The 15,665-nt window shown below is 35.5% G+C and overlaps 1 protein-coding gene across 27 annotated transcripts in view; it reads left to right on the forward strand.

Moving 5' to 3' along the window:
• The window catches only part of dlg2 (discs, large homolog 2 (Drosophila)), a 277,129-nt gene that overhangs the window by 147,436 nt on the left and 114,028 nt on the right, over positions 1-15,665 (forward strand). The window contains exon 1 of one of the 27 annotated variants that reach the window (XM_088639013.1): positions 10,249-10,857. The exons of 25 other annotated variants lie outside the window; for them this stretch is intronic. In XM_088639013.1, coding sequence (XP_088495139.1) covers positions 10,552-10,857 — 306 coding nt within the window. In that variant the 5' untranslated portion in view covers positions 10,249-10,551. Of the gene's footprint in view, positions 1-10,248; positions 10,858-15,665 lie in introns of those variants that run through there. One more of the 27 variants, XM_088639014.1, reaches the window with a different exon arrangement.

Genomic DNA, 15,665 nt, shown 5'->3' on the forward strand with positions numbered 1-15,665 from the left:
GTTTTTATCCATGCTTGGTGCAATGATGCAAACTGCAGCCAGACTCTACAAAACCATATAGGCTTGTGGTAAAGTACATGTGGCAGGAAGCTACTTCTGTAGAGAGGTCTGAAAACCGCACTGCCTTGCTTGACATGAATTATAGATGGGTGGAAAAGTAAATGAAGAATGAGCACAACGACTTGGAACTTGTGTTAGCAACTGCATAGTTTGAATTAACTAGCAGGCTTGTTATCTTAGAAAACTCCCTGAGAGTTGAAGAAGTTGACATTTCCAAGAGCTCAAAGAGAAAACAAAGCTTCATGTATTTTCCTAAAAGAGATCCAGAATATCTCAGTATGGACTTACAGTATATGTTCAACCTGAGTGAGAAATAGCAAGAGTAGTTTCAAAGATGAACCATGCTCTCGTAAACGATGTGACTGTTTCTAATCGCAAATCCCATCGGGGAAGTGTGCCCAACGTGCTGCCTCAGTCTTGTCGTGATAGCGTGGAGACAGATCAAATCCAGAAACGGTTCTCAGTGGATTTTGTAAAGGGATGTTCCCAGGACTCCAGGCCAATTAAGTGGCCCTCACTGGTCACGATTTGTAAATGGAAACAAAGCTTGGCAGAACGTATTTTGAACAGACGCAGGACCAGTGCAAGCTGCTTTCAGGTGAGGTGGTTCACTCCCTAGGAAATGAGTGTGACTTTTTTGGGAGGGATATCATAAATTGTACATGCATCCAGTAATGCAGTGGTTTTATATATACAGTATATTTGATCTACAACAATTCATGTTTATTCACAGCTAAGTAGTGTTTTCCAATCATTTAAATAGTTTCTGCTTTATAAAAGCATACATAAAATACTTTTATATTTGGGCTTTAGTTAAAGCATGTTTTTTTTTTCTATGCTAGGCAATCTCCAAGAGTAGAGCATGCTGTTTCAAAGTGGTTAGAGTAATGCATCGGAGGAACAGGGAAATCAATGTCCCTATACAGTATACTGTATATTGGCATATGAAAGTGACGGTGACAGTGTTGGTACTTGAACCCTTATTGCCCCCAGGGACCACGTGCAGTTAAAGAGTGAAGCAATGTTTCAGTGCACAGCACTACCTTCATGTTCGTCATGCTAGAATTTCTTCTGATGTCTGGATCTGTGTGAAGTATCTCATGGTAGCCTGTCTTCAATGCTAATATACAGTATGTCCCCTTCTGCTGTAAGCATGGATACTTTCTACACTCTTTGTAAATAAAGCATGAAAAAGCTTCAGAATAATCTGTTTATGGTTGTTGACTGATTTATTGATAATAAAGGAAACTTTACTGTATGTGCTGCATTACATTTAGAAATTAAGTTACATTTAATTTGTATTTTTAACTGGTTATTAATATCACAGTTGTAAGCAGGCTGTACAAACCAAAAACATCCATTCCAAGTCCTAGCCAAGGGCAGCTGTATCGTTGTAATGCTCTGTCGTGCTCTCTCTGGGAGCAGGAAATGAGATCCCAGCATACCAATTCCACCATTGCTATTGTATTCAAGGAACATACTCTAGTTTGATCTTTAAGGTCCTGTGATGGGTTAAGAGTCCCCTGTACTGGCAGCCTAATAAGCTCATTTGATTCAATATTTTAGATTAAAAAAAAAGCAAATGCATGACATTCGTGTTTCATATCTAAATATGATTGTGTTTAAGTGAGAATATTGAATATTAATGTGTTTTCTCTGGTGTCTTGAGGAACAATAAGCAAAACCTGCTTTTAAAAATAAGCTAGTCACAGCTGCCATCTTGTGGTACTTTTTAAAAATGCAGTTATGTTTCCCTGCCTATACTGTAGTATTAAATATCCATTACCCACCAGTACGATCCACCCTTCCATTTTACAACTGCTTTATCCAGCACAGAGTAGCAGGAGAGCCAGAGGCTATCCCGGCAAACAACAGCAGCAAGGCAGAAACACCTTGGATGAGACGCTAGTCCATTTCATGGTACACACTCACATCAGGGCCAGTTTTCCCAGAAGCCAACTGACCTACAGTACCAATATGTCTTTGAAATATGGGAGGAAACTTGAGCACTTGGAGGAAACCTATGTGCACATGGGGTGAACATACAGAATCCACTCAGATAGCAGCCCCGGAACTGAACCCAGGGCCCCAGCATGGTGCCAGCATGCCTCCTGGTTTAATTGTGATCGAAACTGACATTTTTCCTATGAATTTGTTTCAGTTCATTTTAGTGTATTTATATGAAGTACTTTCACATTTGTGAGTGGGTACATGTGAGTTGGAATCCTTCTTTAATACTTGTTATAGGCCATACTTTGTCAGTATCACCTATTGTACTGCCTATTCTATTCTGAATTTTTACTGAGGAAAATACTATTTCGCAGTAATAAAATGCCTTAGAGCGCAAAACCAGCTGAGTCACACTGTACATTTGAAGGAGCTTTCTTTGTGTGTATAGTACTATAAATATTTTCATTTGCTATTGTTTATGTGAAAAGAAGAAAATATGCAAAATCTTGACACATTTAATAAATGTTTTGGTGTAATTGTTTTTGAATCTGTTTTCTACATACTTCTCATTTCTGCAGCTCCTGTTATTTGTTGGAATGTGCGATTTGATGAGTAATACTCGTACATCCTGGTTTTAGATTTGGTGCAGAGATCCCTGAGCTTGAAAGCAATTTCCCAGTCTCTGAACAGTTCCACTTCTACGACACTGAACTGTGACAGCACTGCTGAGGGATGAGTTTTTGGTCATTTTCTATAAGTATAGAAATTTATAAGCACCACCCTTTTTAGGTGACATAATAATTAAATTGCATGTTCATCCCTGACTTTTGCCGATTAATCTTTTTACCAATCACAGAAATTATTGTAGTGTATGATTGCAGATTCTGAGCACTTTCACTCAGATTCTTCACTTGTATAGAGACATATGGTGAACTTGTTTTTTTTTAGGCATATAAACCTGCACCTTTATGATATTTATAACGTTGAATAACGATAAAAAAAAACAATCCATAAAGCTTTTCTGCTTTTTCAGGTTGATGCATTTAAACAAAAATCAGTGCCTCCCCATTTCCTTCATATAAGCAGTTGAACAGCATGAATGCTTTTCAATGGCACTGTGCAGTACTGCATATTTTACTGGAGGCAAAGCTTACAATATGGCATATAGTCCAGTTTAGTAATAAGATTATATCATCATGTACTTGTTCAGCACATAAGCACTATTCATTTTCCTCCCTTGCCAGAAATCTAATACAGTGCCTAATGCCACAGGGCAGACAAAAACAAGGTCCTGCTCCTTTAAATAACTGTACAGACTCAGCCGGTAAAAGTAATTTTCACTGTCAAATTCTATATAGGTTTTGGCATTACAATAAAGAGTGCAAACAACACTTAAGGACCAGGGCGGTGAAAGTAAATTACCTGTCAGTTTTTGTGACCTTGTCTGGCCTTTGTATGATTTTCTGAGAGGTCAAGTGGTACTGTATGTGATCTGGGAGTAGGAGTGGAAGCATAGTTAGATACATTTGCAGGTCCTGCATTACCAATAACCTGTCACTGAAGCTGAGGAATATCAATGGATGCACTTTTGTAAATGGCCTCAATAGGGATTTTGTAATGCTCTATGGGCATTATTTCACCACAGCTTATGCTGTCTGTTCCTGAAAGCTGCTTGTATGTCTGTATGCCCTCTGGCAGTTTCTGTAATGGAATGCTGAAAGGCAGAACAGAACCAAGATGCTACAGGTACCAAATCCCTAGGTGAGCAATGGACCCTTACTGGAGGTTTAGAGTTAAACTGGTGACAGACTGCACTGCAAGAGCTTCATTTGTTTAGTCATGAAGAAATCGAAGACTTCTATCTATCTGATCTTTTGGTATTAGTCTAGTTACTTGGTGCACATGTTCACATTTCAGTGCTTTCTAGCAATCCAGGAGGTACAGTAGGCAGTAAAGGTTTTTGCAATATAAAAAAAAAAACTAATTATTGTCAGTAGTTATTCATGCACACATTCTACTTACAGATACTAGTGTCCCAGTTATTTCTTGCTCTGTGTGTTCTGTGCCTAAAAAAATCAAACTGATCTGATTTTAAATATTTAAATTCTTCCACTCTCATGGTACATACCTTTATCAGTCTCTCTTACTGTACTCTACATTCATTTGAAAAGGAATCAGCCCAGTCAGAAAAAAACAGGCCTTTGTAAAACTGAGACCTGTTTTGTTTTCAGGAAAAACACTTCTGCCATTTTATTTTTCCATTATACAGATATGAAACCCTTTGGATCCATATCAAATGGGTGCTGTGCACAACCAAGAATATACCATGTAAAATGATAATATTTCTATATTACTGAAATAATACTTCACACACTCCATTTTTACCTTTCTAGCACCTCTAAATGTATTTAACAATACAGGTGTCTTTCTTTGGGGTTGTGAAGACTGACTGTCTAATCTGTAGCTCCTGTTTTGCAGTACATTGATAAATTAAATTCTCAGTTATTTGATTATTTCTGAGATGGATGTGTTTACAACATGAAATGGGCCTTTTTCTAATGCTGCACTATATCCCATGGCTTCCTCTATAGTCTAATTGTGCACTCTGAAATTACATTAAAGTCAATCAGATTGTTATCTGGTAGCCTAGTTTATTAGTCATTAGTTACACAGAGATCAGAGACTATCCTATAGGGAAATCAGATGTTCTCTGCATTTAAGACAGCAATGAAGAAGCAGGAAATGAGATTAACAGTCGGCAAGCTGTTTACTGCTCCTCTCAAATAAATAGAACAAGTTCTAGCCATTCTTCCCCCCCCAAAAAAATAAACTAAAGCTGTCTTCACTTTAATACATTGACGAGGAATAAGATTACAGGTTTACAGTTCAGGAAAAATAAGCTGTTTGTGTTTGTGACCTGTGCTGATAGTTTTAGATATGTTACTGATGTTACCATTAGGGTTACATGTGCATTGCAGAATACAAAATAGATGTAAGTAATTAAAATTCTGGAAAACTAGATTCCAAAACAAGAAACTAAATTCAAATTTGTAATGATTTTTTTTGTTTAACTGGTTAATTGTAGAAACTTTCAATTTGAAGCCAAATCATAATGGTAAAACACAAATAATTATTAATAGATGGGCATTTTATTTTAAAATCTATGTATTAATAAATTACCAATGTATTAATAAGTCACTATTTTGCACACTGCACCCCTTAATAATGCAATATCAATAAGTCAAAAGAGTTGTGTGGCTTTTGTGTATATTTTTGCTGTTATTGATCATATCAATCAATGATTTCTATTGTATTGCTCCTTTCTCTGTTAAAATCATATTAACAACAACACGACATGTTGTATTTGATCTGCTGCAAAATCAGTTCTTGGATCCTTGCCAGTTTCTAACATACTGTATGCTACACCAAGTCACTGGGCATGGACAGGAATGCATTGCCTGAACATGTTCCGTATCTCCTGAGTCTTAAGGTTAAATTAAATGTTATATCTAAAAAGCAATACATCTTTCTCAAATCTAAGGATTGGAGAAGTGAAGTTTATCGCCAATCCTCTGTCATCTTTTAAGTAAAATTGGAAATATGAAGTCTGTTTTAATGAGACTCTAAATCAAATGTAAAGACAGAAACATTGAACCAAAGCAAATATGTTTCATGTCAGTCAGGGAAGTGATTAAATTAAAAAAGTACAAAAGGAATCTGAGTTCTGTACCCTAAACTTGGAAATACAGTTAGAACATAATGTAATTTTACTTATGCTAACTTCTGTTGTGCTGAAAAACTATGAGCACCAGCCCTGAAGTCTTTGCATAGTTTTACATAGTACAGTATGTACAGTAAGTATGACATTCTGTCCTGTGTCATAATGGCTATCCTTTTATTCCCTTATCAGTCATTGAAACTGTAATTCCTTCAAGAAAACAGGTATTTATTTCAGATATGTACCTCTTTGGATTATAGTTTTTCATTATATCAGGCATATTTGTGAACATCACATTAGTTTAAAAAAGGTTGATGGAAGTAAGATGTATGCTTGCAAACTGTTGAGAAACTTCATAATATAATGCGGCAGAATCACTTAAATCAGTTTAGTCCATGTCCCTACATATCCTATGTTGACCCTTCAAAAAAAACTCACAATCATCAGCCATTTAAAAGTAATAATCCGTTTAGACAGAACTTTTTTCAGAACATATATAGAAGCAACAAGTTCTATGTATCCCTATAGAGTTAGAATTTGAGTGCATATTTAGAGTGGAGAATAAATGGCATCCCAGTGTATAAGGTAGTATCTTTTTCTGTCTAGAACACATTGCATTTCTTTACCACAGAGACCTTTAGAAGACTCTGTCCAGACTGGCATTGATTGGCAAGGTTCATTACAGATCTGCTGCGCCTTGCAATCTAAGTGGCTTGCCTGGCCTTATGTAGAGCTGACAGAGCACTTGGCTTTGCAGCAGAAAACCATAAATCTGCACTATGCACACAGTAAATAAAACAATGAATGCAATCCCCCAGAAAGTGCATAACTATACTGTATGACCTTTTATCTTTAACAAGGTTTGACATTTTATTTTCTTTAGACTTTGTTTTCTCCAAGTTTAAGGTACTCTAATGCCTAGAAATGTAATCAGTACTGTAAGGTATAGGAACAAGTAATAGGTTTAGTCAGGTGTCACCTGAAGAAGGCTCCACAGCCGAAAGGTTGTGTTTTCAGCATGGAATAAACCTATTACTTGTTCCTTTGCAGCCTACACATGCTGATGCAGCTACCCACCTGAACTACTGTACAGTATATGCCTTTATGCACTACATATTCTGTGTTATAGGACTGTATATTTTTGCTTTTGATTCATTCAAAATGACGGGAACATTTGTCGGGACAACATAGGTTGTTGCAATTGGTGAATTGAGCGTAGCATGGGTGATGAGAGTGAGAATTCATTCAGTGCTGTTATCTGATTGCTAGTGATGACAACACCACAGACAGTGCGAATCCAGTCACTTACACCTATTGATTAGAAATGGTCTCTGCTAACTGCATCAGGTACAGAGTCATCTTCAGAAAGCCATGAAGCCCCATGCAGTATATAGTACATCTTGTATGCCTACAGTCCAATGTCATCTGAGAAAGTGTGTAATTAATCATGTTGCCATGACTTTGAGGAATTAACAGAAGAGTAAATGTTAGATTTCATACTTTTATTTGTTTTATGCTATGGTTTATTCTGAAATTATTTGAAGAGTACTAACTAGTATACCAAAAGAAATTGAAGCAGCTTCTCTCACCTATGACCTGTCACTTGTCAAGGTGCTTTGGTGGAGCATTCTTTTTCCCTATTCTGGTGCAAAGAACCTGATGTAACAGTGCTGTGATTTGAGTGTCTAGAGATCATTTGTCAGGCTGCCAGCAAGACGTCCCTGAATAAGCTGTGCTATTTCATAAAGACACTAGATTTGTGACTCAATCTCTCAAAGACACATACAGTACCATTGTATCCAGGATGAAAAATTTAAGTGCACACCACTTCATCTCTCTACTGCATCAGTCACTGATTTTTATTCTATAAGTGTTGCCATGGATATTCTTCATACAACTGTCTTTCAAGTACCATTGTATTCATCCCAGGACTGATTAATTATTGTTAACCAGAAAATACAATCACTTTTGCTATGAAGTACTGTGCTTGATTAATGTTTTACATCCTATATGCCAGTGATTTTAGAGATGTTACAGTTACTTCATTTTGGCTGACTAGCTTTGTGTTTCCTGATAATTTAGTAGATTTTTAATGCACTGTTCCATGTAATGAAATATTCTAATGTGTTGCGTGTTACGTTTTCTAAATGTGAATATTTCAAGGAAAAATAAGTACTTTCTTAAAATGTGTTCAGATAATTTATAAACTATAAATTCTCATTTTAGCAAAACATTTTATTTTTTAATTGTAGAACATCATCGAATTCCTTTCTTCTTTTTGACCACTAATTCACATTCTCTACCATGTGAAGCAGCCATATTGTACTGTTCATCTCAAGACTTTAACTTTACTCTTGATGTTTTTCTTACGCTTTCTATACCAAATTGTTATACCATCTGGTGTGTAAATGGAAAAATACATTTGGATTTATCTGTCCACCTCACTGCTGAGAACTGCTGTTGCTTTCTGAAATGTTGCTGGCAGAAGCTAATCTTTTTAATTGTCCTGATGGGCTTCTTTTTGGACAGATACGATTGAATACTATGTCTTTTACTGTATGTTTTGGCAAATATCTTAACACCTTATGTTAACCAAGTCTTTAACAGTATTTTGCACAGCATCCGCAATACAATGTTTTGTTGCTTGAATATCTAAAGCCATACTAAAGTGATCTTTTCTTTATAAAATATTTATAGTACAGTATTATACAGCTTTCAAATGTACTGAAAAAGGAGTTTTTCTATTTATATTCATCATAATGCTGCGGTTCTACACAGGCATTAAAAAATGAGCTCTTGCAGTACTGTATATACTGTACTGTAGCCTAAGATTCGGTACATGCACTTTGTTGAAAGTAAAGTTTCCAATAAACTAAAAATCAAATTGTTTCTTTCTCATTACATGCTCATGTTTCTTTTTGTTGTCTTGAGCCTATAGCGCCTGGGTACTGTTTGACAATATGATGTCAAAGAAGTTTAAAGTAAATTAATCTCAAGGACACGGTATAAATGAATTATGACCAGAAGACTAATATCCCACTATTTATAAGAACATTCAAATTATCCTGTACCTCAGATATTTTTTATGCTTAGAAAGTTTAGATGGTTTGACAGCGATTATTATGTGTTGTATTGTACAGTATGTACACTGGTAATACAGAAACAGCTCAGTACAAAGGATGGATGGGTGCATAGGAGAGTTGGAAACATAATGTAAATTCACCAGAAATTGCCCTACTGAATAAGGCCAAATTGTTATTGTTGCACATCACTTAGTTTAGTGAGTAACATTGTGCCTTATATTGTAGATACTGCATATGAGGAATAACTAATACATGAAAAGTCACATTCATTAGTAATCAATTAGGGTGTCTCTTCTCTTAGTGCATGCACAGTACAGTATTAATTTAATTAACAAGAAACCAACAGAGGGTTTTACTAATGATAAGCACTATTGTCTGTGTTTAAGGGAGTCTGTTTAAAATATATCCTGACACATTGGTGCTGCAGCAGTTAAAATGCTCTGCAGTTGTTGTTAGTTAATATACTGTATATGTAAAACAATAGATACAGTAAATAGGAATAGAAATATTGGAGATCAAGTATGAATAACTGTTCATAAGATAAAACACATAGTCATCACAAAAATAATGAATCGTTCACAAGTTACCCCACTAAGGGAACAGTATGAAAGCTGTTAGTTATATATATATAATTGTTTTTAACTTTACAAAAACAGTTGCATCACTTCATTTTCATGTTTAAAATTAGATTGCTGACTGACTAGAATATTGCATTACTTCACATGATAATACACGCATTGATCAGGTCACTTGTAGTGCACTGGGATGCAGAAAAATACCAAATCTGTCACTTATCAGCTGACAGGATAATATGGAGTGTTGCTTTATATCCAGTAGGTGGGAGTATATGTTAGATTGAAAATATTAGTATAGCTGGAAAATGACAGTCCCTTCTTTGATTTTTTAGATTGGATTATCTAAACCTTATTTAGAGGATCTGAGCTAAAGAAAATACACAAGGAATGATTGTCTTGTAGTCTTAATACTTCTGATGAGTGTGTATTTTTGCTGCAGTTTCAAATGTTTGGACCTTTTCCCTAAAATTCTTCATTGTTACAGTGTGATTTCTCTTTCTAACATATAGTATGCATGGAAGGAAGCTTTTGTTTCTTTTGTGCTTCGGTAAGAAAATGTAAAAGAGATTTCAGTTCAGTGTTATAAGAAGAAGCAGAGGAAGAAAGCTAAATAAAAAACAAACCCTTCACTACAGTAGGGAAATCATCCTACTATAAATTAAATCACACCAAGGTAGGCAGTACAGAGAAACCCAGCTGTGTGCCACTGTGTTCCAGGAAAAAGAAAATAATTGATAATTGAATTTAGTGCAAGAGGGTGCTGTTCTCCACCACACTTTGCTTGTTTTCCACCTAAAAGGATTTGTAATGCAGGGTTTGGTCTTGAAGCCCAGCTGTGGCAAGCATAGATTACTTCTGCCTGAAGCAGGGATGCTGTCAAGTTGCTCTGCGAGTTGAGTCATCTATTGACAAAGAGCTGCTAGCTAGCAGATAATGCTGTGCAGCTCTGCTCACACTTCAACTGCTGCCTGCGCTGCTGCTGCTGCTACTACTGCTGCTGTTCCTGCTGCCTCTCCCACGATGCTTTGCTTAAAAGAGCAGCTGATATAGGTACGCACAGCCAGACTTAAGAAACCGCACCACCCTGAAAGAAGTAAAAGGATTTTGGTTCTATTCGTTAACAAGGAAAACCAGAGAGTGGGAAAAGCAGGAAGATAGGATCGGAATGACGGCTTACCTGAATAAACAGCATAGCTGCTGCCGGGATCCTGAAGGCAGGAGCATAGATCTAGTGATGAGTGATTCCCAGTGTTCCTGTGGTTGGCAACATGACCCCCAAGGATACTTTTACAATTCCCAGACACTACAATCTTCAGGGTCAACCCTGGCACGCAGCAGGGGGAAGCTCAGCACCATGCGGTCAGAGAGCATCTGGAAAAGCCCCAGCAAAAGTGTAGCCAAAGGCAAAGGGGCCAACTCTGAGTGGTGGTCTGACTGCAGCTGTCCGCATGGCTGGCATGACTCCTATCAGGTAAACTTCTTACTGCGCTCCACACCTACACCTACATCTGCCTGTGTATCTGAGCATTGTCCATAGTGTAGAATCTGGGAGAAAGACTTTGATTTTTAAGTGCACTGAGCATTAAAGCTGTAGTATTAAGACTGTTTGCACTGAACTCAGATTTGGGTAAGCAACCCGTATTCGCATTATTTTTTTATAAAATAAAACTGTTGAGTGACAACAGTATAAACAGTAGGAGTTTTATACTTTGGTGCAAAATGTGTATTATGGGTGATCTAAGTAAAATATGGAAAATGTTGGGATGGTTGTAACATATCTGGTTAGCTGGAATAAACATTTGAAAGAAAAAAGCATCTTTTTAAATAAAATGTGCATCAAAGAACATTTCAAAATTTGTATTTGTATGGTCTATGTGCTTTCTAGAAGGTTGGATTACAAAGCGACTATATATATATTTCTACAAGCATGCTAAGATAACACATAGAAAGTGCAATGAGTTAATCTGTGCATTATTTTTGTTTTTTTGGGCACTTTATTATTGCGTCTGTGCTGCTTCCAAAATTTAAATCTGATTGAAACTGTCGGTGAGAGAGAAACTGCATTTGTAAAGGGGAAGATCTTTGCTACATCTTCAGAAAGGAACCTAATATTGAATTGAAATGAGTTACTAGAAACTGTGCATCATTCATATTCATAAAAGAAGATATTATCATTACAAAAATAGTGACTGGCACTCCTGAAGAAGTAAAAGAATATGCCTTCAGAAAAACTCTTTTGCATTTTTATTTTTATCTTTGCTTTTTATCTTTTATATATGTTACCGTTTTTTTCTCTTAAGTTTCTCAAAATTGTTCTCTTAAGAGGAGATCATCTAAGTAGATTTCCATACTGAACTGCAGGGAAATGGAAAGGATGAAAAAAATCCCCTGCTCCATTTTCATTAGCATTTTAATAGGAACATCAGTTCACCTGGTTCTAGATGGAAGGATTTAAACCTGCATATGACTCAAAATATTAAAAGAAAATTACACTATCCTGCCAAATATAAGGTCTTATTGCAGGGCAAAATTACTGTATATGTCCTCTTCTTCAATGAGCCCATTAAACAGATTGTGCAGAAAGAGTACAAATATGTAATACAAATGGTTAAATAATGCGTTAGTGATGATAACTGATCAAGGGGAACCCCTGTTCAAGGGGAATTTGTGCTAAAGAGAATTCTGCTACTAGCATTTGTGTTCTCTTGGTTTTTGAAATCTTATATCGATTTGTTAGAGTGTGTGGAATTAAGCTCAGCCATTACTGCAGGACAGCTGAACGGCCTCTGATCGCAGATGCCTGCTGCCTCAAGAAATGATCAGAAATTAGGCCACTCTGGTTTCAGGAAAGTAGACGCATTTTTCGGTGGGGAACTGTGATTGGTATGAGTAGGAAAACAGAACCCCCTCCCTTCTTTTTCCTCATATACAGGATTTAAAATGAAAATATTGGGTAGCACAGCTGTTCTTCACTAAAGTAATTAACAGAATGTTTAACATTGCTATAAAGTACAACATGCTCAGAGAAGATTGCTTTTAATGTTTATCTATGATTAGCTTTCTCTTTGTTAATCCTGTTACTGAAGTCATTTTTATTTGCTAGAATTTAAGGAAAACCAATTTTTTATTTATGTGTTATGTAGGATCAGTAAATACAGTCTATAATCTAGTTCATGCTGATGAAGTTTAAGATTCTACCTGCAAATTGCTTTGTAGCTTATAATTATGAAATGATATTTTGCATTTTGTTTACTGGAAAATATCCTTTGCTTGCATCGCTAAACAACTTGAAAATGGAAATTTGTTAAGCAATGAAAGTTTTCTCTGCATTGTTTTGTAAATAGTCAATTTGTATAGAAATGTTGCAAAGTGAAATAAACGTAAAGTGATATGTTTTAAACAATTAAATACTTCATAATATCGTAACGGATGTACTGTTACAAGAATTTAAATGTATTGTAGACTTAGTATAGTTACAAACAAGATCTTGAATTGAAGATGTAATTTATATCATAAGTTGTACGTTGCCTACCTTTCAAAGTGTACAGTAGATAAGTTTGTGCTTTGATTCTGCTTGATTATAGGATTTTATTTATACAGTAAATACTCATAATTTGTAAGACACATGCTTGTTATAAGGTACAAATAAATACATTGGAATCATGAAACCACTACTCTTGTAGATCATGTTTTTGTGTACTGCACAAGAACATTTAATATTTGTACATAGCTGTACTGTGTGGCCCAGTGTGACTGTCTATGAATCCAGCTGTAGATGGAAAATGAACAGTTACATGTAATGCTTGATTTCCATGTCTGTAGAAGGACCTGGAAACAGTTTGAAGAATGTTTGCACTTACAATGCATGCCAATGAGGATGATAAGCATATTGCTCTTGAAGTTCTGTCAAGAACTGACATTAATCAGCTGCCAGAGATCAAGGCTGATATATTAAAATGTGACATTGGTATAAACGTCTTCTTATTTTGCATTCAGGGTGGCATATGACTTTTCCTGGGAAGAAAACAAAAATCACGTTTTAATTTTCATCAAAATCAAATTTAGAGAACAAGACCCTATTTAACAGCATATCTTATGTTTTTCATTATTTCATTATTTATCAACCTGGAGTCCTAACAAAATGGGTGATCACATTGCTCCTTATTCATATCAGACATAGCTGCTTTTAAATTGCCTCTGAAAAATGTAATTACTGCTTTTGTGACATTTGTTTTGTGTTGACTGTTTTTATAGGTGAACAACTGCTTATAAAATATTGATAGAGCAGCAGCATGTACTAAAGATAGTCTCAGTATTAAATTATTAAACAGAATAAATCAGAACCCAAGTCAAACTAAAAGCACAAAGCACAGCAAGAAAATTACATAGGTTTCTGAATTGTATGCAGTCTTTCTAAAACGAAACTTAAATTTTAGATTCATAAAGCGGGAAATTCCTGCCAAGCATATCTATTGACTTCAAACTCCATCTTTCAAAAAGTTTCTTACCTTATTAAAACATACAGCTAATTAATACAGACATTTGCCCAGAATTTCTCAAAATGAAAAAAATTAAGTACAGTACAATGTACTATTCTACGATATAGTATATTATCTCATTTCCCTTAGAAATTAAAAAATATATTTTCTGTGCATGTGGAAAGTTGACAGTAATACCACTACAACATTTTTGCACTTGCACAATGTTGTTTGGTTGAAATGGCAATATTTGGTTCTCAGAGACCTTAACGATTACTAGTCTGTTGAACTCCTATATACTGTAAATTGGTCACTCCATGCTATCTTTCTACTTGCCCTTAAGAAAAATATGTACATTGTCATGAACAAACAGTAGACACTGGTATTTTTTTTAAAATAAAGCAAGCTGACACCGTGTACTGTATCTACTAATAACACTTGATTTGATAGATTTTTGATGGTCTTTACAGTTAAACTCAAATTAAAACTGATTCCCTTAACAAAAGGTTTCCCATTTACCAGAATGAGAATTTTAATTAAAACATATGCCAGTGTACTTATTAATACATAATTAACCTGCAGCATTGAATGGTCTCCCCTGCTGCATTAAGTAAGTGTATTACATTGTGCTTGCAGTAAGTTCACAACGAAGACCATTTCTAGTCAGAAGACACTTGAGAAATATTTGATATTCTAATAACCTGGAAAGAAAAAAGAAAATCTTCATCTGTATTGTACTTGTGCGGCATTAAGGATACCATGCAGCTGCAGTAGGTTTGCTTTGAAATGTTTTTGACTAGGAACATTATTTAACAAAACATCAGTCATAACATTTTGGAGTCCTATTTTGCTCAGTTTGATTACACAACGGCTGACATTAAATTCAATTTCTCAACTCAACCAATTGCTTTTGGAGGAATAGATATAGACTGTAAATACATACACTGCATTTATTTATTTTTTCAATTTGAGTTCCTAGTGCTTTTATTTCTCTCATCCATGCAAGTCTAAAAGAAAACAATTAATTTAATTACAGCTAAAATAACTTGAAGAAACCTTAGAATGTGTTGAAGAATGAAAAAAATTACTTCTTCTATATTTGCCAGGACTGCCATATTGTCATTCCATCAGGTTTTGCCAGTATTTTTTGAAAACTCTTATTTATGCTTCACTATATTGTTTTTTTCACAAATCTGGAGAGGCTTGCAAAACATACAGTTTAGTGTAATAGCACAAACAGCTTTGCAATTAGACATCACAGGTAAATCCACACTGCTAGAATCTATATTTTAGATCTTTGTTTTTAGATATAAGATAACATTTGTTACTAATTCATTTCAGATTATAAATTAGAAACAATACACAAAAGTAAACAGTAATATACATGTAATACTACAGTATGTCTTGCTGTGTAATACATACTAAAATTATGCAAAAGTATGAAAATGGAAACATGGTAATTCTGACCTAGTTTGGTGTAAGATGTAAGCCCAAGAGGTGCTCAGTTAATTTTTTTCATCACATTGAGCCACGGTCATTGCTACTAACCGCTGCGAATCGTTTTTACAGTCTGAATTTGACGATAATGTGCTTGAATCAAGCTGGTCTTTGTGGCAGCCAGAAGGTGAGCTAAAGGTGACTACAGTTCACTCAGTAAGCTGTGGTACTGGGAAGTGTTTAGATTGGGTGTTCGTGGAGTGAAGATTTCTCTGTAGGCCGATGTAGGCAGTAGCACATCATCACATATTGATGATATGCTGTATGATGTGAAATGGAAATCTAATAAGTAAATTGATTCTTA

The sequence above is a fragment of the Lepisosteus platostomus genome, chromosome 7 (assembly GCF_059453375.1).
Source record: "Lepisosteus platostomus isolate fLepPlt1 chromosome 7, fLepPlt1.hap1, whole genome shotgun sequence".
Classification (NCBI taxonomy): Eukaryota; Metazoa; Chordata; class Actinopteri; order Semionotiformes; family Lepisosteidae; genus Lepisosteus; species Lepisosteus platostomus.